This window comes from Erithacus rubecula (assembly GCF_903797595.1).
Source record: "Erithacus rubecula genome assembly, chromosome: 2".
In the NCBI taxonomy this organism is placed as follows: domain Eukaryota; kingdom Metazoa; phylum Chordata; class Aves; order Passeriformes; family Muscicapidae; genus Erithacus; species Erithacus rubecula.
Genome location: NC_136685.1, coordinates 66,337,103 through 66,360,130, shown reverse-complemented (window position 1 = coordinate 66,360,130; position 23,028 = coordinate 66,337,103). Strand labels below are relative to the sequence as shown.

Genomic DNA, 23,028 nt, shown 5'->3' with positions numbered 1-23,028 from the left:
CAAAAGTCTATGCTGGAAGACAACCCTTGCTGGAAGAGAAGGTGTATCATCAATTAGCTTGTTAAGTATTAAATTCAGGAAGTCAAGGTGTCTATGAAGCTAATCAAGTCCTGTAATACAAGTAACGAATACAATTCAATTTTGAATCTACTTCAATTCTATTTATGTTCACCTTGCTTACCATTATTAAAATTTTAGACAAAGTTTTTGCTGTATGTTCTCAGTTTCCACAACAGAGAAATGGAAAAAAAAAAAAAAAAAAAGGCAATTTTGAAAATATGAATTTGGTTCAGAAAAATGAGTTTAAGTGCAAGGGAAGATGTAACATCTACTAGTGGATGTGGATGTTATACATTTCTTTATTAAGGATTCAGTCACAATCCCATCTGTGGATCATGGCAATATATTATAAGTATTATGGCAATTCTAGAGAATGTGATTAGCCAGAGTCAGCTGAGTTTCTCCTATAGACTGTGAAATAAAATTCCTTAGTGTTTTTGTGTGCTGCTTAAGATGATGAAAGAAAATGAAATACAGAAGCCAGAATTAGGAATGGGAGATTGTTTTCATAGCTTAAAGTAGCTTACTTTGCAGCTTTTGCATTCGTAATTAATGCCTCTATATTAGTGGATATTCAGCACATGTTCTGTGAGCTTGCTTTTTGTCAAATTTAAAAAATGAGTTTGTGAATGACTCCTCATAATGCTGACGAGATCCCTCTTTATTTCTCTTCAATTAGTTCATTGCTCCTTATGGCAAGAGAAAGTAGGGGTAGCAGAATAACATTCTTGCTCTTTTAACTGGCTTTTATGTTTGGTTAGTGTAGTTCTGTATATCTGCAGTGCTTGGGAAAAAAGATTAAAAAAACCAGCTTTCTAGTTTGGGTTAAATGTATTTAAAATTAAAGCTTGACTGAAAAGATTGGAGCTCTGATGTGCCCCTGAAGAGAAGTCAGATCACTCTGAAGTTTCTGGATTAGCATAGCAGTAAATTATTAGGTTTTGGCTGTATGTTCCTCATTGAAAGTTCTTACTGGAGCTACATGAAATTTAAAGGGAAGTATAAAGATTCTGTAGTAGCTCTTTTCTAGCTCAAGAAGGGAGATTAATTCATCATTCTAAATGCTGTCTTTGATCTTTTGTTTGGTTCTTAGAACAAAACTTTGTTCTTTGGAATACTTTGGTTTATTTTTATAGCACTACTTGTATATTTTAGACACTCAGATATATGGGTGCCATACCATTTTATTGTCCACTACTCTCTAGTTTCAAGTGTCATAATTTTTCCTCATTAACTTATGTTGGTGGCTGCTTGCTAGCAATAGGAAGTGAAATAATTATTTTGAGTACAAATTAGAAGCTTTATGTAAAAATGATTATTGTAGTATAAGACTGTCACTAAATAAATTCCAGAGATATTCTATCCTTCGGTCTTTTCCTAACTCTGATGTTTTTATGGCAAGACAATAATTCCTGTACTCAGAATTGTCATATGGCTAATTTGCTCACTAAATTTTGATCTCTGATGTTAGGGTCATGTTCTTTTCTTTTTCCTCAGAAAATCTTTGAGTACCCAGGTATATGAGGAAAGAATATTTCTAATGCCTTTGTGGTATATATGTTTTAATATAGATCCTGCATCCTCTGCTGAAGGAAATATTGTAAATCCAAATACTCTTTGGGTAATGAAAAAGAGAAAAATCAGTATATACCTACATAAACAATTTATTTTTCTAAAAAAATGTAACTTAATGGTCACATTGAGAAAAAATGAGCTGGATGAAGAAAAGGTATTGAATTCCAGGGATCTGCATTTGAATTTCAAAATTCTGGTGCTCTAAGAAAGAAATGAGTGTACTGTTCTTTTGGACTGTGTTTAACACAATGTATGGTTGAAATGAAGTAGTTACTGTGAGATGCTACAGTAGAGGGAACTTAAGAAGTGACTGCCAGTCGCTGCCTACCATGTCCCCAACCTATCCTGAACTTTAAACCTTCCTAGACCAGTTGAAAGATCTACACCTCCTAGCAGGTGGACAACTCAGCAATACCTGAGCTGAGTAATTTATAGTAAGAACAGGTAATTTCAAGTCCAAGGAACATTAAGCACTCCAAAAAAAAAAAAAAAAAGTAACAAAATGTCATCCTGTATAAGAGAATATTGGAATTTGTTTACTTGTTTGTTCAGTTTCTGGTGTGTATGTGGATTTTTTGTTTGTTTTGTTTGGTTATGTTTTAATTATTTTTTTTCAATTCTCCTCTTGGATTAATGACCAATGCATATACAGCAACAGAAACTTTGAATTTTAGTGTTTCCTGACTTTAGATGGGTGCTGGGAAATCCAAGGAAAAAGGGTTTCTATGGCTTCTAGTCCTGAAGACAGGTACAAGATGGAGGTGTCAGTGTGAAACAGAATCTGTATTTTGATGTGCTGTGAAGCATTTGCTTGCCTGTTTTCTGAATCATAGCTTAGATCTTAGATACGTGTGCTAGACTGAGGTATCCATTGTTTAATTTCTGTTTATGGGAGCTTTACATTTATTTTGTCTACATTAGGACAATTACTCTTGGATATGAGTAATCTTACTTGTTTTTAGCTTTAACTAATCTGCATTCCTAGAAATTTCCAGATGAATAAATATAATGTTCTATCATGCTTATGCCTATTTCCTCCCCCAAATTGGATACTGCATGTCCAGGTCACAAGTCTTCCAGAAGAGGTTCCAAAAGCAGACAAAATTTTGTCTCCATATGTTGCACAAACAAGTTTTAGGAGTTGTGGCAAAGTGGTCTGTGAGAAAGAAATGTCACCTTGTGACTTGAGTCACTCAAAGAGGTGAAGCAGGAGTTCAGCAGGATCTGGGAGGGCTCTGAGGAAGCTCACAGCAGAAGGCCTATAAAATATGGCTGTAGTTACAAATGGAAGATCTTATTGTGCTGTGCATTGTGCCACACTTTCAGAATCAGATCTCTCTGGATAAATTCATAGTCTTTCCCATGTAGGTGTCAAACTGTATGGTTTGACAAGTTTACATGCAATGCACCATTCAAGGGGCTGTCCTGAGACATTCTATTTAAACATGAATATACCAATGTAGAATTAGTGTGTGCAGCATGTAAATACTTGGAATATATTGCACGTGGCTCAGGAAGCTGTCGGGTGTCCATTAAAATAAAGTAAATGGACAATTCAATAGGTAGTGGTATACTAACTGTTCTAGTTGCTAAAATATGTTCTAGTAGACATTCTCAATCCTTTCTGAGACTGTAAGATAGTACGAAGACTTTTTAGAGAGAGTAATTTAAAATGTTTCCTTAATGGGTCCTGAAAGAGTTTTGTTAATATAAAACCTTAAGCTTTTGGAGTTATTCTCACTTTCCCCAAAGAAGAAATCGATGACATTTTTATGTGCTGTTCTCAGTTCTTATTCAAGATACTCTCATATGTTGCAGGTTGTAGGGTCAGGGTTTGACAGGTACCCCCTAATTTTAACTTATGGCATTCTTTAAAATGGCAAACCATGGATAGCAGCAATGAAACCTTTTCAAGTGAATAATGTTCACTAATGGCAGAGCTTTACCCAAGAGGAAATAGAGATACAATTTGTAGGATATTGTGTTCTGAATTTTTGACTGGTTGGTACTGAATACAGTGTGGAAATAATTCAGCATCATTCTTCCTTTGCTGCCTCTTATCTGATTTTTAGATGGACATTCTAGAATTTAGAATAATCTAGAATTATTTGAAGTGCTTTCCACAAAATAAAGACAGAAAGTGAGGTATTGGCATTTTAAAGAGAAGGTGCCAGGAGAATATCTTCATTACTAGAAGCTATAGAATAGAATACATTTTCTTTCATACTAGATACATTTCTGAAAATATGAAATGTTAACTTCAAAATAGACTTTGATATGCTGTATTTAAGGAAAGAGATTTACTGATTTCTTGCTTTTTCTTTCTACAGCTAGTTGATGTGGAAAAATGGGTATGTGATTCTGTCTTTTATTCACTTGATCCCAAATGTTTCATGTTGCCACTGAGTCTAACCTGTCTGTTTTGATACCCTGTGTGTTCATGACCCTTCAACTTGCACGGCTCAAAAAAACCAAAAAAGGGGTGAATACATGGTCATGTAAAATCTGGTCACTCCTGAATTGTCCTAGCAAATTTCATGTTACCACAATGAATTTTGTCTCTTTAAATTTAATCAAAGAATCATGTAACACAAATGTATGATTACTGCCTTTAAGTTTTGAGCCCTGCTGTCTAATGTTATAACTCCATTCTGTAACCCACCCTGTCTTTTCCAGCATAGACACTGTAACCTTAAACTGCATGACAGTAAGATAGTTAATACTGATAAATAATGTGTGATGCTGTGTGTAGAGCTGCAACTATACAAAACATATTTGGAGGAAGAGAACAGCTGCTAAAGAATAAAAAAAATATTTCCTAGATCTTAGCAAATAAAGCACAATTCTCTGCTTAATGTGTTGTTAAGACCTTTCCTAATGTGTCTGTGTATATCATACATATTTGTTTGGGCATTTGATATAACTCCCCTCTGTGGGACATATTTATGTGTGTTTTTCTTCAATGTAATCTCTAACACTATTGTTATGTATGAGTTAGTGGTCATAAAATGTGTGTAGAATTGTTTGTTCATCTTGAAAATATTAGAGATCTCTCTGAAAGTTTGGACTATAATAGGTCTCCTTGGTTTCTTAATACTTAGTTTGGGCTGCACATGACCAGAGACACCCCCAGGTGTCCTCTGAAATATGGCCAATAACATAACTGTAGCACTGATCTCATTTTATTTCAGCCAGAAATTACAGAATTTTAATCTTTAATTGCATCTTTATAGTAAGTAGTGACTCAAGGTAGAGCTTGCCTGAGATTCCTGTGGGTAAGTACATTGTTTAAATAGTGACTTAGGCTTTTCAACACTGTTTCTACTGTACTCAAAAATATCTGTGTCATATCGCATATATAGGTAGATGTTTAAAATATTTATTAAAAAATAAATTAACTAAATTAACTAATAACTAACAATAGCAGTTAAGTATTAATTTTTGCTAATTGATCAGTATGACAGCATTATCCATATTCTAGGGATCTGGTGTTTATGACAACCAGGAATTGTTATACATTTGATTTTAAGTGTTTGGGGACATACAGATGATCAGGTTATCGTTTCACATTGTCCAATTTTTAATTATGATTAAGAAAGCTTGGTTATGCATCTTTAGATTCTGTTGTTTTATTCCTATGAGTAATTTTGTTATAAAGAGAAAAAACATTAATAAAAAGCATCTTCAGTACTGTACAGGCACCTCTCCTCATAGTCCACAATGTGTGAAATATTATATGCCAGAAGTTTATTGGTGACACTGAGGTGGCTTATTTTTGACTGAAGCATTCATAATGGGTTCATGGAACATGGAAAATATAGCATTACTTGCATAAATAGAAATCAGAGCTGCTGGTTTGGTTTTTTTGTTTGTTTGGGTTTTTTTTGTTTTTTGTTTTAATGCAGAACTTAGTAGCATCAAAATCTTGTTTTGGAAAGACTGCTTCATCAAAATGTGTCTTTAAACCATTTTAAAAAGAACTGGTTCCCATGAGAGCAAAGCTAAGTGTGTCATTCCAAGTTATAGTGGGTTAAGACTTTTCCTTTAAACTTGCTAATAGACTGATTGTATAATCCAGACAACCTCTCTGATGGGGATGGAGTGCATACTGGCTTTACTTCATGCATAAAATTATTCTTTCTCAGATGAAGCTCCAGTCTGGCCTATAAAGGAACTTTTAATTCCCTCTGTAATTCCAGAGTGGTACTAGAGGTCTTATGGGGGGCTGGAGGTGCAGTGAATTAGTGCAGTAGAAAGCTGGCTATTGTATTGCTGCATGGTCACTGAGGCAGACACCTCACTCTAACACATGTATTTCCTGATAAGCCATTTTCCAGTATAGAACCCACAAGGTTAATGCAAGTGTGTTTGGTTGTATCTGTCTGTGGAAACCTTAAAGCCCAAGCCCAGAGGGAAGCTTCATGTCAAATTAATGAGCAAATTACTAGCTGAACCTTGCTGTAAGCAGCTTGATGCTGTTCAAAGGATAAGATATATTAATTCACTTCTGAGCTGTTCTAGCCTGTAAAGTGTACTAACAAAAGTTTTAGAAGAAATTACTCCAGTTCCTGTGTACTTCTGTCAAATGACTATAGTTCTTCTTGTGATATTGTTCCAAAATCTTTATTCTACTGAAGGAATGTGCTGGCAGTTGAAGCTGGTACAAATTAAATTGTTTTAAGATACTTGTTGAACTCTTGGCTTCATCCCTTTGTCTCTGAGCAGGTGTGAGTGTGAGGGCTTGTAGGTTTGCTTCAGTGCAGAATCAAGCAGATTAAAGACATCTTGTCCAATGTAAAACCTAATGGAAGTAAGGCATCCTGGTTCCTGTTTCATATCTGAAAATGGCTTTTGTGCTTTTTATAAAACTACCAAGGTGGGAAGCCCCCAGTATTTGATCAAAGGGATTTATTAAATTTGCACCACAATTTAGAAGACCCTGAATGTATTTTCTTTACAGAGAAAATGACAATAATGAATTAAGATGCAACTGAATAACACATACTGAAAGGAATTCCTTTCATCTCCCTGACATTTTTTTTCTCTTTTAATATATTTATGAAATAAGGGCAATAATCTTAAAGTCCCTCCTTCTGTGAATTAGCAATGTGCTTGCAGATTTGTGATCTCAAGGGAGGTGGTATATACTTGCCTACAACAGGACTAATGTACTCATAAAAACACCTGAGTGTCTGCCTTGACTTTTGGGATAACTGCTTAGCTCTGCAACAGGTTTCAGTGTAAGAGTAAGAAATTTTCTTGGGTATCTCTGGTGATGCAATAATTTGGCCTTTTTTACACATTTGACTGCACCTAGTTGGTAAATTATTTTTAAAATTTGGCATTAAGAGGCATCCAGAATTATTGTTTTCAGGTGGGCTTACTCTGAAGAGCTTTATACCTGAAAGGAAATTAAGTGTATTATTTCTTAAATTTCAGAGTGCGATGTATAAGAATTTTCATGTTTACCCTGGCTGATGGCAAAGCTATGCTAATTATAACATTGTAGGATTTTCTTCAATTTTTGAGACAGAGAAACCTCTTCCACTGAGGGTAATAGTACATTTTTTCCCTTCCCCTTGAGTATTTACTATGTTAGCTCAGTTTTATGCCACTAGTAAAGCTAATTTTCAATTTCTTTGGAGAAAAGAAACTTGCAGAGTAAGGAAGACACTTAGACACTTTTCAAAATAATTGCTTTCACTACAGAGACTTCTGAGCTGAGAAGTAGTGAATAAATTCTCACTTTGATAGTGCAGGCTGGATAAATATAACATATGGAATTTGACTAGAGGAAACAACCTTGGGTTCTGGTAGAGGTTGGGGTGAGCCACAAAACAAAGCTTCATCAAGGGAAATGATTCAAATAATACATCTTCAGTTCTAGTAAAGTAATTAATTGCACATTAGAACTTTATAATCAGTAAGATTTTCAAGCATTACATGAATTATATAAGGACAACCTTTTTCTTATAATTTCTTGCTCACACAGTTAATTTGCTTAAATATATATAGATTTTTCATATTTGGGAAAATATGCTATTTGTGCACAAATATTTAATCCCCCAGCATTGCAGTAATTTGCATTCAAATTTTAGATGTAACATAGACTGCAGAGGTGACTCAGTGTAGGGAGTCATATGAGCAATGTTAACTCAATTTTATATACTGAGAACTTCATTCTAATATATGTCTTCAAGGAAAATGTGAGATAATACTGTATGATGTTAAAGTGAACAGGCATAGCAAAATGGAGTGACTGTGGAAATGCTATTAAAATGCAACACCTACAGTGATAGTTTGAACCATATCTGTAATTCCATCCTTAGAGTATTGTATATTCTAGCAGATGCTAATTGAAGCCCAAGTCTAATTCACGTCACCAAAATAAACTAATGCAAGCATTTTCTAAGTACACTTTCTAATTTTAAAAGAAATCCGTTAAGATGATTAAAGTGATTAAAACTTCTCAGTCAAATAGTGGCATTTCCAAATGTATGCTAGGGTTTCTTGGGTGTTTCTTCTTCAGTCCCAATTATACATCTGAGAATTTCAAGCTATGTTCTGTGTAGCAATAGTAATTTCTGTGAATTAAGGCAGTTTGCTTGTTTTCAATACTTGTTGGATAGGTTAGTGTAGAGATCTAATATTTCTACGCAAACAAATAGAATACTATAAGAATTGTACAAAAGATGTCAGGAGATGATCTCTAAATTGAAGGATTTTTGGCAACTTTCCTGTTAAAAAATTCCAAATAAAATAAAAATGTTTTTCTCTTTGCATCTAGCCAGGAAGCCCAAGAATTAAGGTGAAATTATGGAAAATTAGAATAGTAAGTGAAAGCTGTCCAAGGAGCCAAGGAGTATAATGGCTTCAAACAGCTGTAAATATTTACATTAAAAAGATATCCTTAGTGTCCTCAGATAAACCTTCAGTAGGTTTTAAATGTCAAGTATTTGCTTTATTTTGAGAACGAGGAAATAATTAGGAAGACAAATAGAATGACAGGTGTTATGTTTTTCAAATCTAATGATTTGAAATTCTGCAAAGTTTTTTTTTTTTACTTTTCCTTTTTCAGGCTGTGTTCGAAGCCAGTCAGGTATTCTGGCTGCTGAATGCTTAGTTTAGCTCCTCCAAGAGGATATTTGTTTGATGCTAAGCACTGACATAAGTATTTGTCCCCAAAAGGTCACATAGTATATGCAACTGAAGACTCAATCAGAGGAATATCATCAGAGGATAATCATCCTGTTGTTGGTTACATTCAATTACCAGTCTTCCCTCTGAGGTCAACTTCTGAAAAAATTGGACACTAGAGAAAAAGTATTAAAAATTAGAAGAAACTGATTTCTTTAACAAATGAAGGAGAAAGTGGTATTTTCAATGCATTTAGTCATCACATTTGCATTGGTCTCACTTGTACAGAATTTACTGTACTCACTGCTTACTCACTCCCCTTGCCCCAGTCACGATGGAGTGCTTTTGCTGCTCATTCCTAGTCAGGCTCACTTTGACCTCCAAGGCAGTCCCATTGTTGGGATCCCCTGTCACTCCAGAAATTGAAGGTACTACGACTATACATTGGTGTCTGCTAGAACCTATTACTACTATGGAATACAGAAGTGGTGGCAATGCTGAGTACGAACTCCAGGTTAGTCTCACACCCTCAATTTTATCCTACCCTAGTGGAGTGTCACAAAATATAGCAAAATAATGGCCTTAATCAAGCCCCCAGAGGGGACAAACAGCACAACAGGCAGCATGGACCACAAGTAAGATGTTACATAATTCAACTTGGAGAACATGCACAGCAGCTATAAGAAAGATGGCCTTTTTATCAAGGTCTTTTGTGATAGAATGAGGGTGGTGGATTTATTCTGATAAAGGATCATTCTATATTATTTGGGTTTTTTTATGGTAAGAGCGGTGAGATGCTGTAAGAGGTTGCCCAAAGAGGTGGTGGATGCCCCATCTCTGGAAACATTCAAGGTGGGATTGAATGAAGCTCTGAGCAATCTGTTCGAGTTGAAGATGTCCCTGCTCATTATGGGGGTTTGGACTAGATGATCTTTAAAGATCCCCTACAACCCAAAACATTCTATGATTCTACATATCCATGGACTCTGAGAACAAATAAATCAGCATTGGTCCCAGAAACTAGTAAACTAACAAAATGAATGCTCATAAATGATTTTTATAAGCTCTAGTCAGATCAATTGTTATCTCAACCTTTTGTGCCCCATTTTGGACTCCAGAAAGGATTGATGGGGTTCAAATCTGCAGGCAGTTAAACACCACACAGCTAACTCACTGCCTCCCCAACCTCCAATAGGATTAGGGCAAGAATTGAGAGAAAAAAAAGGTAAAATTTGTGGGTTGAGGTAAACACAGCTTAATAGGACAGAAAACCAAGTAATAATACATCATAATGCAGAAAGAATTAGAATATTCAAAGTAAGTCACGGACAATGCAATTGCTTACCACTCACCAACTGATGCCCAGCCAGTTCCTGAGCAGCAGCTCCAGGCCAGCTTTCTCCCAGTTTGTATACAAAGCATGGCTCTGTGTAGTTGGAATATCCCATTGGACAGTTTGGGTTGGCTGTGCCGGCTGTGTCTCCTCCCAGTTTCTTGTGCCCTCCAGCCTATTCCCTGGCAGGGTGATAAGAGAACCTGAAAAGTCCTTGATTTAGTATAAACACTGCTTAGCAACAACTATAATATGTGTTACTCACACTTTTCTCATCCTAAATTGAAAACACAGCACTGCGCCAGCCATAGGAAGAAAATTAACTCTGTCCCAGAGAAAAACCAGGAGAGGAAGTTAGAATGACTTTAAGAAATTTGAAATTATGTCTGTTCTAGCTGTTTAATTTTCATACATGTGTTCTGAATTGTTAATGTTAGTCCAGAAACTCGTGCACAATTGTCCTGAGACACAGAGAACAAGTGTTAAGGAACAGGAACTTTTTCCGTCTGCAGAGAACAAGTTGAAGAAATTTCTTGTGTAACAGCCTGTTGCATATGTGAAGTATGTAATTTCTGCTGTTTTTTTTTTTTTTTTTTTTTTCTTTCACTCCTTTTTTGCCCTGAATCTGAAAACTGTTTCTCAAATCGAGCATTCTACTTTAGCTAAGAAGAGATTTCATTTAAAAACATTGAAGAATGTTCTTGCAGAACAGTATGACAAGAGTGTCCAGAACCCTCTGTGCTGGCCATTTGCTTGCAGCTGTGGCCCTCACAGGTCATGATATGTGACTTCTGAGGCTTGGCCTGAGCTTTCACAGGGGCATTCACTTTGCATTTGTTCATTAACATATGTGTAACATATGCATTTGTGTAACATATATGTTTAAGTGTTTGCCATGAAAACATTTTTGCAACAATTACATTTCAGAGTATGGTGTTTTTTTTTTTAAAGCAATAGATAGATAAATAGGTATGTGCTCAAACCTCCCTCACCAGCTATTGTCTTTCAGGTTTTCTTGAGGGAGCCTGTTCATAGCACATTCTTGCTCTAAGGATGATGTGTAAATTATCTTAAAAATTATTTAGTAACTGAATAGCTCTAAAGTAGATGTTATGACTGACCCAAATAATTTTTTCTCTCTCATTTACTATAGTTCGATGCATCAATTGAGGAGAAAGAATTATTAAATCTGTTTTTTCAAAGAATCCAGCACAAGAAGCTGCTGTATAATTTTTGTAATCAAGGGAAGATATAAACTATTCACTTTAATTTTAAGGTAGTTAAAAGATTACAATCCAGCATTTAAATAAATTATCAAGAAGAGAACCAGAAGGTTTTACAGGGCTGTTGTTTAATGTACTTGTAATATGGAAAAAGCAGTGGGGTTATATAATTCTCAGAATAAAATTTTATGGATGAGAGCTGGAAGAAACAGAGGTTTTTTGGTTGATCTGATGTCCTTGATAAACTGGCAACAAGTGAAAGTCTGTATTGACAAATATAGGAAAGGATGCATTTGAATTAATCATGTACATAAATTGTTTATGTAGTAATGAATTTACACACATCCCACTGTAGAAAGCTCAGCAAAAATTCCTGGTTAGTTTCTGGAACCACCCAGTAAAAGCAGCAAAATTTCAGAGTGACACCTACAAAACTATTCTGATAACAACCAAATAGACCTAAAGAACAAAAGGAGAAAAGTCTTTGAACATTTTAAAATGATTAGATTATAGGATTATTTTTTTTTCTTTTAGCTAGAACATTTTGTACATCTTTGAGAACAGATACTTCTCTTTAAAAAAGCACGGATGAAATGAAAGCAGCCAGCCTTGCTTGGAAGCTCTCCAGTTAGAATATCTTTTCATTTGGGATAGAGACAAACTTCAGTCCTCAGCTTCAACCTTTGTGATATCAAAACATGAACTGATGAGGAAAAAAGGGGAAAGGTGGCCATGAATCTCTGACAAAGAAAAGCATATTACTTAATGTAACATATCTTTCTATTTTTATTTTTGAGCAACCTTCATGATAATTTACCTAAAAATTTCCATAATCTTCTAGCACCAGCCATGTGACACATGATTTTGTTAAACCAGTGCATGAAGTCTTACTAATATTTAAATTTTCCTAATTTATTTTGCATTTGCATATAATATGTTACTGCATTAGTGGTGTTGCTCTTCAGCACTGCACTTTGAGTGCAGGATTTCACTTTTTAGAAACTCATCAGAACAAGTTGTTTAAGATGATTGGGCATGGCTCCTGCTATGCCTGTACTGTGTTTATTTAAGCAATAGGTGTTTCATGTATTATTTCAAGTGAAGAAAAATCTGAGAAAACTATTGCAACAACAATAAAAAAGGGATAAAGCCTTGTTCAGAGTAGCTGTTTTGCTCCCTAGCACAAGCTATAATTATGTTAATTGCAATGATAAATGTTCCTTTTAAATGTGGTTTCTAGTGAGTGTTTCCCACTCACTTTTTCAGGGGAAACAAATCCCATTTTTATGCACCAGAAAGCAAATGTTCATTTCACATTTTCTCTTTTTTTTCTCCTTCTCATGGATCTACAGAAATTTATGATGAAGGTAAGGAAGTTAAATATTTGGTATTATACTTCCCGTGGATTCCGACAATTTAATTAATGCTATTTATTAATTTTTACCATAATTAGGTCTTCTTGAACCTAAAACATACCGAGTTAAAAAAAAAAAAAAAAAAAGAAGAATTTAGAAATCACAGTGACTCTAGTTTGTTTTGGGGTTGTGGTCTTGAAGGACCAAAGGCAGACTGTGGAGAAAGGAGTTTTCTCCGGCTTCTCTAATTTTCACTTCATACTAATCCTTTCAGTGAGAATGTAGCATTATGTAGTAAATACAAAATCTTGAGACAATGAATAAATAGCAGAAGTTACAGTAAAATATTTTGGAAAACAGGGACAGCACACTGTTTCTTCTGTCACAAGAATGCTGTTCTGATGGTTTGGTGTCTCACCTGTGGGGTGATTGGACAGCCTTTGGGATGGGCCTGTCACTGGCATTTGCTGGAGGAGCTCTAATTCTTGGGGCTGCTTTTTGTTCTTTTTGTTTTTTTGGTTTTTTTTTTTTTTTTTTTTTAGTTTTGTTTTGTTTTTTGTCTCATTAAGGCTATGACAAAGCACTTGTGTACCTCTAGGCATTTTGAATAACTGACATTGAACAACTAGCTGCAGTTTTCTACAAAATGTATTGCTTATCTATTTTCTACTTTAATTATCAATCTATTCCCAATTCACCTTCTAAACTGATTACTGATTTTTATCCCCTAAGAGTTTACTTTTCTATGGTGTGCTCTTGCTTCACTGTCACTCTCCAAAAGTGAGCAATTCTCAGTTTGATAAGTGGTTCTATTTTAAGGGCTGGATTTAATGATGTCAGAGGAGTTTTCTTAGCATGATTCCTCTGCTGATCCACCTTTTCTTCCCACTCGGCTGTCTGTCTTATTCTTTATCTGTGAGTTTCCTTCTCAAGTGACAAGGATGATTCACATTCCTTGTACCATACAATAACAGAAAAAGCTTAGTCACGATCCTTAACCTGCATAAAAATGCCTCCCTCCTCCACTTATTTTGCTCTAAAATAACCAGGAAGACTTTTATTATTTCTTCTATGTCCTATGCAGATAAGGAGCAGGAGAATGGGGGAAGAGAAATCCTCACTAGGCTAAAGGAGAAATTGATAAATTTTATCTTCCTGTGCAATTTCTTTTCCAAAACACTAGAAGTGCTTGAAAATAGGCATTTGTAATGGAAGTATTGCCTAAGCCATAAATATAAATGTTTGTCTTACATATAAATCTGGAAACAGACAATCAATATTATTTATTTTTGATTAATTTTTACTGATGGGTCTGTTTTTCATTTTTGTGAAGTTTCACATTGCAAGGAAACTGATAACATAAATGTAGTGTCAGAAATATTAATAATGATGTATAGTTGAAGGGTTTCTAATTCTGCCTTCCAACAGGTCAATATTAGCAAAATTGGGATCATTTAGCAGGGTGCTGGCACAAATATTTGTCATCATAACTAATTATTTCAGTCTTTTTAATGTAGATAGTAAAATATTTTTGTGTTCTCAACTGACTAAAACATACTTCTGGTTTGTTTTTTTTTGGCCAGCTGCTTTGTTCAAATTCTGAATTTTATGTGATATTTTTATAGAGCATGATTACGTCTGATGCAGCTTTTTAAATTCAAACCATCTTTAGGAAACCTGTAGTTTAGATGAAGTTATTTTTTTATTTTATGTTGGTTTTGTTTTGTTGTGGTTTTTTTTAGTCTGGCGCAAGATAAAAGGTAGCTGCTGATTACTTTAAAACTTGGTTTTTCTTACTATTTTTTTTTTTTTGTTTGGGTTTGGTTTTTGTTTTTTTTGTTTTTTTTTTTTTTGGTCACAGTGGCCATCATTATCTGGGAGTAGATACTAGCAGTCATCAATCATACTAATCCCTATGACTAAATTTTTGCAACATTTGTTGTTTGGTAGTGAATTTCACAGAAGACAATAGTGATTTAAAAAAAAAGTACAAAGACATGAATATGTATAGCATACCTAATGTCTTGAGAGATTCAGCTTCCTGTTTGTTGTTCTAATGTAATCTGGTGTGTAGACTACAGTTAGACAAAGAAAGAGGTTTTAGACTGTTTGAATTCAATCTTTGATATTGCTCTTATGTGATAGGAGCAGAGTGAGGGAATATAGCTCAATGCCTCATCTCAATGAATTGATTTACTTTGCATCTTTAAAATTCTAAGCAACTAAATGCTGGTTTGGTGCCAACCACTGGAAACAGAAACCCAAGAGCGCAGTAATTGCAGAAGGGTTAGCATTTTTGCTTTGTTTGGTAGAAGAATTCAAGAGTTCTAGGCCTCGATACTATAACTTTGGAAAGGAAATTCTGGTTTTGTATCAATATTTTAAAATAAAATATATACTTTTATGAGCAAGAAGAACATGTAAAACTTCTTGGCTTATTCTGTGTAGCTTTGTAGTCTTTACTGCTTGCAGCATTTTCAAGTTCTCCAATGTTGCTGAAGATTTAATTTCCCAGTGTTAGTATTCCAAACATCAGTTGTTTAGTTTTGCCTGACTAATCTTGTCTCACAAGCCTTCTAGCTCTGTTCCAGGGTTACTTCACAAGTTCTGAAGTGATTCAGTCAGTTTCCACACTCTGTTTTCACCACTGCTTGGGTTTTCTGGACTCTGGTTGGCATTCATCTCACAAAACTGAATGCCAGACTTTGAGCCATGGATATCCTGAGCTCTCTGTGTAGCCACAAGCAGAGTGCTCAGATTTTAAGTGGGCTGAATTACTGACCAAAAGGGCCTTTTTTCTATCTTCTGTCTGTTTAGTTGCCTTAAGCTACATTAATCTGAGTGTTTTGTCATCAAGGATATTAGGTCTGTCTGAGATGGAGTTTGTTTTCCCCACAGCAGCCCTCACAGTGCTGTGCTTTGCATTGGTGTTGATAACACACCAGTGTTTTGGCTACTGCTGAGCAGCACTGGCACAGCATCAGCACTGTCTCTCCAACATTCCACCTCTCCTCTGTGGGCCGATGTGGGAAAGATCTTGGGGTAGGACACACCTAGGACACTAGATCCAAATTTACCAAAGAAATATTCTATACCAAATGATGTCAGCTCATATATAAAAACTATGGAAAGGAGAAATTGGAGGCATTTGTTATTTACGTTTGCCTTCTGGAGAAACCATGATATGTGCTGAAGCCCTGCTTCTGGGGAAATGGCCAGACATTTCCTGATGATGGGGAGTAGCAAATAAAGAGGACAAGTCTTCCTGTGTTTTCCAGCTGGCTATTGGCTGGTATTCAGGAAGAAGCTCTCATTAGTCATCTGAAGCTGTGTCCAATGTGAAAAAAGTATGCACTTGTGGGGAGCAAGAGGTCTTGTTCAACACTTCTTACCTGTTGTGGCCTTCTATTCTAAGCAGCTTGTAGGACTGCATCATTGCTGATTTTAGGTAAATGCTACCCTCCAGCAACTTTGTTCTGCAAGAAATTAAGAAATTGCACATTAATAATGAAATCAGTAGGTGAGTAGATATTACATTGCTATGGAAATATTTTGAGAATCATTTCCTCCACAGAAATGGCTGTAGTATTGTGCAAATATCTGTGTAGAACCATGGTGAGATGGTTTCAGACCATGGGACAACCTCCCTTCCTATTCCTCCCAGAACCCTTTATTCTTTCCCTAATTTCTTTCACTTAATGACTAATTCTGTCATCATGAGGTTTTCCTTTCTAAATAAGGATTCAAATTTTTTAAGATTTGCATTTATTCCATATCCTTTCAATAATTTTCATTTTGCCTTGTGGGTTGCTTAAATACAAAGCTTTAATTTGCTTAAATGAAGGACGTTGCAAAGAATTTTATATAAACAATGCACATGTTTCTTTTGCAGTCACTGTTCTTTTTTTTATTTTTATTTTTTTTAATAACAGCTCAGAATAAATACTTATATTAGCCTGCTGGTTTCAAAGCTTTCCTCTGCATCTTGATAAAGGCATTGATTCCAACATCCTTATATCTCTGATCTTCACACAGGTTGTTTGAAATTGGGAGCACCAGGGCCTAAATATACTTTTATTCAGAATACATGGTAGTTGAATTTTTTCATGCCAGTACATGTGGTCAGACCCAGGTTTCCTATTTGATTTCTTTATAGTGGATCAAACCCAGAATTTCAGAATGTAATGAATTCTCTGGAATGAAAAAATTGACAGCTGCAATGTGGGTCCCTGGGAAGGGACTTGGAGAAGATTTCATCACTGGAAGAATATTTCCTTTTTTTATGTAAAAATAATTCTTTAGCATTTCCATCAGTGGTGGGTACAATATCCTCTTGGTTTATTTCTGTAGTGGTGGTAGGTTTGCATTTAAGAGGGTTCAAAACAGGTAACTGTTGCCAATTCTGTATTTAATTCTATACTTCTACTTATGCATTTAGTCTAAATGTTTAGATTTAGAAATAAAGTATTTCTTAAATAACTTTGTATTTAACAGTAGTCTAACAGTATAAACTCCTGAACTTCATGAAACTTGGAACATCCTTGTGATGGAGAACATGATGCCTTTTGTATGCATATTGGCAAGTGTCTTTTTGGAAGTATTGGTGTGCTATATTTTACTGATGTAATTTATTGTTTCATTTGGTTTTTTTAAAATTATATTTTTAAGTCTACTGTACTGCATTTTCCCTATAGCACATGTCAGTAATTCCATTTTTCTAATATGGACCTCTCATGGAATGAAGCAGGAAAAGCCATTACATTCTTCTTAAAAACTCGCTATGTTATTTTGTACAAGTGTTTCTAAAGTGTGAATCAGTTCCCCTGTGACACATTCAGTATTTTTAAGTTGCTTTTGTGGGTGACTAGATTTGTTTGAATACCGTGTGCTAAATGCAATTGCCATCAGGCTTTCTTAAGCATTGCATTTCTGAATAATGACATTACAGAAGCTTTTTCTTTACATATGCAAAGCACTGAAATAACTTTAATTATTAAATACTTTTAAATGTTTTCACATGGTTCTTTTTCTGCTACCTCGCTGAAGTTCAGAGTTTTTTCTTTTTTCTCACACGTTAGAAGATTGTGTGGACCTGTGAAGAAAAGTCAGCAAAAAAATCAGCATTTGCTCTCACTAGAGTTGTAATTGGTCTAAGGGATCTTTTTGTCTAGTAGAAATAAGGCTGTTAATATAAAAAGAATGGAAGGGTAATGGCTGACTCAAAATCATGGATACCACAATGTTATTCACCAGCCTCTGAAGGATCTCATTGTGATGTTCCCATAAGCACAAATGGTTTTAAAACATATATTCATGTGAGAATGATTAATTTCCTGCAGCTTCTCATGTGTGTCCAGGAGTGCAGCAGTGCAGCCACAGGCACAGCGCAGGTGCTGCTGAGTGAGTCTTTTGGTCTGTGAGGTGACTGATTACATCTCTGTGCCTGTGACAGTGGTGTATGTGCCAAATTGTACTGATAAAAGGGATGGTTGAATCAGGTATAACATCTTACTCCATTCTGGGTTGGTATTCATGGTAAAATAGGTAATTTCTTTGTTCTATCTTTGAACATTTTACTACTTAGCTTATAGGTTCTAGTTTTTTAGTGCTTTTTGCCATTTTAATCCTCTTTCTATTAAGAAAGCATGGAAAATATATGTCCCAATTTTAGTTTATTTTTCATGCTTTTGGTTTGCAACAACATTCTTTACATCAAATTAAACAGTTCAGATCTCAATAATCTACTGTCATTGCCTGATCTTCGAATGTATTGAATTTGAAATCTGTTTATAGTTTTTGAATGTTAATTTATTCAGCTCTAATTCTTCTTGTTCTATTCTAAATTGCCTTTTCTTTAGAAATTACTTTTGGGTAATGAGATGACTCCAAATTAATCTTGTATTCCAGCTGCAAAAATATTGGATTAGAGACAGCCAGTTTACAGGAGATTTTCACATGCAATGTGAATTTGTCAATCCCTTATGTTTTCAATCTGAAATTATTATCTTTAGTATTTGGCAGGTCTGAAGACTTTTAAGTATTTTTCTGTAACCCACGTTCTTGGGGAATAAAATGTGAAGAGTTTTGTGTTAATATAATTGATACTTCTGAATAGCATAGCTTCTAGAACTTCAATGGATAAATTATGCTTTGAAGACAAACGTGTTTTTGTTCAGCCTTGTTTTATTTGAGGAATGCTTTGTTAAATTTGGAAATTACTCTGAAAATTGGAAATCAGTAACATAAAGAAAATAAGACACATGATAAGTAATGTGGTTGTATAATGCTTTTCATTATAATGCCATTCATACATTTGTGCAAAAAGTCTGTGGGCATTATGGATTGAATTAGTCAGCATTGTGTCTTCCAAGTAGTCTTACTTTCAGTCTTCTGAAATGCTATTATTGCAATATTTCAAGAAATTTGGTAAAATTACAGTGTCAGATCTCATCTTGGATGTTGCATCTTTGCTGCAGAAGTCCATTTGTTACATGTAATATTTTAAATTTTTTTTTTAATGTGGAAAATGTACAGTTTTCTGGTGAGAATGGAGTGGATAATTTTAAAAATCAAATATTATTTCAGTAGATAATCATGGCCCAACAGCTGCTTGCTATGCAGTTTCTGGCAGAAAGATAAATGCTGAGTGTGTAATTATGAAATGAGCCATTAAAATAGGAAATGAACTTGCAGGTATGTACATGTCCTGGAAGACAAGCTCCAAAATGGAAGGCAGTTTCATAGAGCCAGCCTTGTTTTCTATCATTTTCTGCGTTTTTCTATTTCATCTTTTCACTTTATCTCCCGAGGAATGGTTTGATCATGATTGACTCTCAAAAACTTTAAGTGGAATGTTTTTTACATTATTGCTTGCATTCTTCTAATGGACAAAGCAATACTAATTAAAGAGAATTGCCTTAATCCTCTTGGAAAAAAAATTATCTAAAAACCCACTTCTCCATTTTTCACAAAAGTGATTGAATTTCTTTAGAGCCAACTATTCTCATATTCAGCTGCAAGTGAGAATTTAACAAAATAGGTGCGAGACAGACAAATCAATATAGCCAAAGTAAGGGCATGCTAATATTGCTGGGATTTTATTGGTTATGATATTCTCAGCTTTTGTACAACAGGTGATCAATCTTTGTGTTAGATATAAAATTTTTGGATAATAAAATAGAATACTTCTGATAAAAATACTGGTGAAATTTTGACATTTTCTTCCTATTACTGACTTTGTTAGTTGGGTACCTATGTCTGCTGTTTATGAAGTTTGCAGGTGAATCTGAAATGGTGGTAGGGCAATATGTTCATGGCAGTTTTTTTCTCTCTTCCCCAGTGTGATGAGTAGCAGACATTCAATGTTCATCTTTGGCACAGTGGGCCTGGCATTATCAAATGCCTTGTTCTTTCCTAGTGCCTCTGGAAAAAATGGTGATACTAATGCTAGTTCAGAGCTAAGTCTTCATATCTTACTGTCAAGATTGTGCCTGTGACAAACTCCATGATTTTGACTATTTCTTAGTAAAAATTCTTGTAATTCAGTCTTTCCAAGAGATTTTTCAATGTGCCCCCCTGCATTTTGACTGTTATGTAGTTTGTTGACAGTCAAAATATACCTTGTGTCCATTAAGTTGCTTTTTTTTCAGTAAACATAAAGGGCAGAAACTCTTGGTAGTTTCTTAAAAATGCTAAAATTATGATTAAGATAAAGAAGGACAACAAATAAACATGGAAGGGAAATAATTTCATGTTGCCATCATAGCCACTCTCTTAAATTGATCTTCAGCACTGAAATGTAGCTGCCAGAGATGTAAGATAATATGTTTTTTAAAATTTACTTTTAATTTATCTGATGTTCCAGTCAAACAGAAGGTCAGTCTTCTATGGTAAAAGAAATGGTATAAATACCATATATAAGAAATTAAATTCCTTAAAATAAAATACAACCTTCCTACATGAAAGAATAATGCTGCTTATGGAGTTGTCACATTTTTGGACTCATAAAATATTTACTTATCACTGCTTCTTGGAGAGTGTGCTGTGCATAATGTTACATGAGTTGTTCTGTCAGAGAGGTATGAACTTATGCTTTTGACAGTGTCTTGTCAGCCTCTGCTCCTGTCCCAGTGTTAATCATCTGTATTTCAGCATAAAGAATACATAAATCCTCAGAAAAAGTTGAAGGTTTCTTCATTAACAAGATTTATTTATGCTTTTATGAGTGTCTAAACTGATTATTGATAAATAGAAACTGTAGTGAAAATATTGGGGGGAAATGATTGTAGTTTCTTGGAATAATATGCTGTGTTTCTCAAGAGGAACAGTTACTTGATTTCTTGACATGATTTCTGAGTTTTCAGAATCCCCAAATACTGTTGAGTTAGCTTGGATGTCTTTGAACACTTACCTGTTCTAGCTGGTGAAGAATTCTGTCTGATAGTATTAAAGCAGTGTGGGACAAAGTGCTTTGCAGGTCAATGGTCATCAATGTAATTGAAGACAACGTTACTCTCTGGTAAAATAAGGAGACTATTCAAAAATCTCCCTCTGCATATCATCTGTCATCATCTAGAAAAGGATATAATTTGTAGGGAAAATGGGTGGATATGAAGGTGTTTAACAGTAGGTAAGTTTGTAGAGGGCAGCGTGACCCACATCTAAGCTGCTCTTAGAGGCTACCTACTTTCAGCATGAGGAAGAAGGATTCGAAAATCTGGAAGACATTTTTTTATAATATAAATTTTTTATAATAAGTGGTGGCTCAAAGTACACAGTGCTCTCTCATCTTCCTTCTTTCTTTCCTTCTTTCTTTATCAAAAGGCTCCATTTTATTAAAACATACCAGTGTGTAATTTCTCTTTACCTTTCAGTCTGCTCAAGGTGGTGGACATCGAACACTGCTCTACGGGCATGCAATCTTGCTGCGCCATTCCTACAGCGGCATGGTATGTAACCATGGCACATCACTTGGGACCAGCAGTCATTTCTTTTTTTTTTGTATGAAAGTTATGTTTGAAAGTGCCTGGAGTATTGCCATTTACTGTTATCTGGAGAATTACTCACGTCAGAGGCATTTTATGCCTCATGTGGTTCCTAGAAACCTTTGTGAAGGGTTGATGCTTGGAAATATAACCAGCTTGGTTTTGTATCTGGGTAAGTGCCAAAACTGTCTCCACTAGTGCTGAATTCCCTGTTTGCCAGTCTGAGTTGGTGAATTTTCATTTCTTTCCCCTTGAATTTTCCGGATTGCTTAAGCTGTGACTGAATCTGCAGCTGTCCTTGCTGTCAGCCTGACCATACATTAGAGACTGGGTGGGAAAGGAGATTCCTTCTTATGTTTTCCATCTTATTTCAGACAAAAGTGTTAGTTGGAAATTCCCTGATGAGTTATACAGGTTCTGAATGCCTTACCTACAAGTGAGGCTTCATGGTGATGAAATCTGATGCAACTAGCTCCTTTATTTCCACTCTTAGTATTCCTATCTCAGTAAAAAGATAACCTGGGTAGACTGAGAGGTTATTTTAGATCATATTTTTTTGTCAAGGCTCCCTGAGTGCATTTCAGCTTATCAGGCATACATGTTCTTGGTAATAACTAATGGACAAAATCTAAGAATATTTAATCCTGTGTTCGTAGGTTAATGGCTTTTTATATTATTAGAAGTGAGCAGAACAAGCAATATTTGCTTTTTTTGTTTTGGTAGTACCTATGCTGTCTCTCTACATCTCGATCATCAATGGATAAACTGGCATTTGATGTAGGATTGCAAGAGGACACCACAGGTAACCACTAGTTTAAAAGACTATATAATGAAGAATACTGTCAGCCTAAAAATAAAGTCTAAGAATTGCTTTGTTAGATTAAGTTTGCTTGTTTTGTAAAGCTTTGCTTTAGATAGGAGTGGTAAGAGTGATAGCTGCAAAAACGGAAGTGTTCAAAGATAGGAGTTCTTTTCTGAGTAACATGGTTTTAGTTAAAGAAGCCCATCTGAAAGCAAGATTTATCATGGGAACACAATTTGTGACTTTAATACTAGAACACATGCTGGGGGATTAGAGGCACTAACAGTTCAGTGAAAGTGGAAGAACATATTTGAATTTGGATTTATGTGATCTTTCAAATATTATTTTAAGTGATATGTAAATGCTTATTTTCATTTCTCTTGGTTATGGGTTGCTCTATTTATTTGTCCAAATTCTCAGCAGAATATTCTTCACTGTCTTTTCCAGAATCTGTAATGAGGGTGACAGGGAATAACTTTAGCAAAAATAGCCTGGACCAGTTTGCCTAGAGAATACAGAGAACCAGCATCTTATTCAACTCTGGAATCACTATTCCGGA

At 35.1% G+C, this 23,028-nt stretch overlaps 1 protein-coding gene across 4 annotated transcripts in view; it reads left to right on the top strand.

The window, feature by feature from the left end:
- Positions 1-23,028, top strand: part of RYR2 (ryanodine receptor 2) — a 369,436-nt gene that overhangs the window by 124,691 nt on the left and 221,717 nt on the right. For all 4 annotated transcript variants that reach the window (XM_079298135.1, XM_079298134.1, XM_079298133.1 and 1 more), the window contains exons 4-6: positions 3,966-3,986; positions 21,557-21,631; positions 22,391-22,469. In XM_079298135.1, coding sequence (XP_079154261.1) covers positions 3,966-3,986; positions 21,557-21,631; positions 22,391-22,469 — 175 coding nt within the window. The remainder of the gene's footprint in view (positions 1-3,965; positions 3,987-21,556; positions 21,632-22,390; positions 22,470-23,028) is intronic.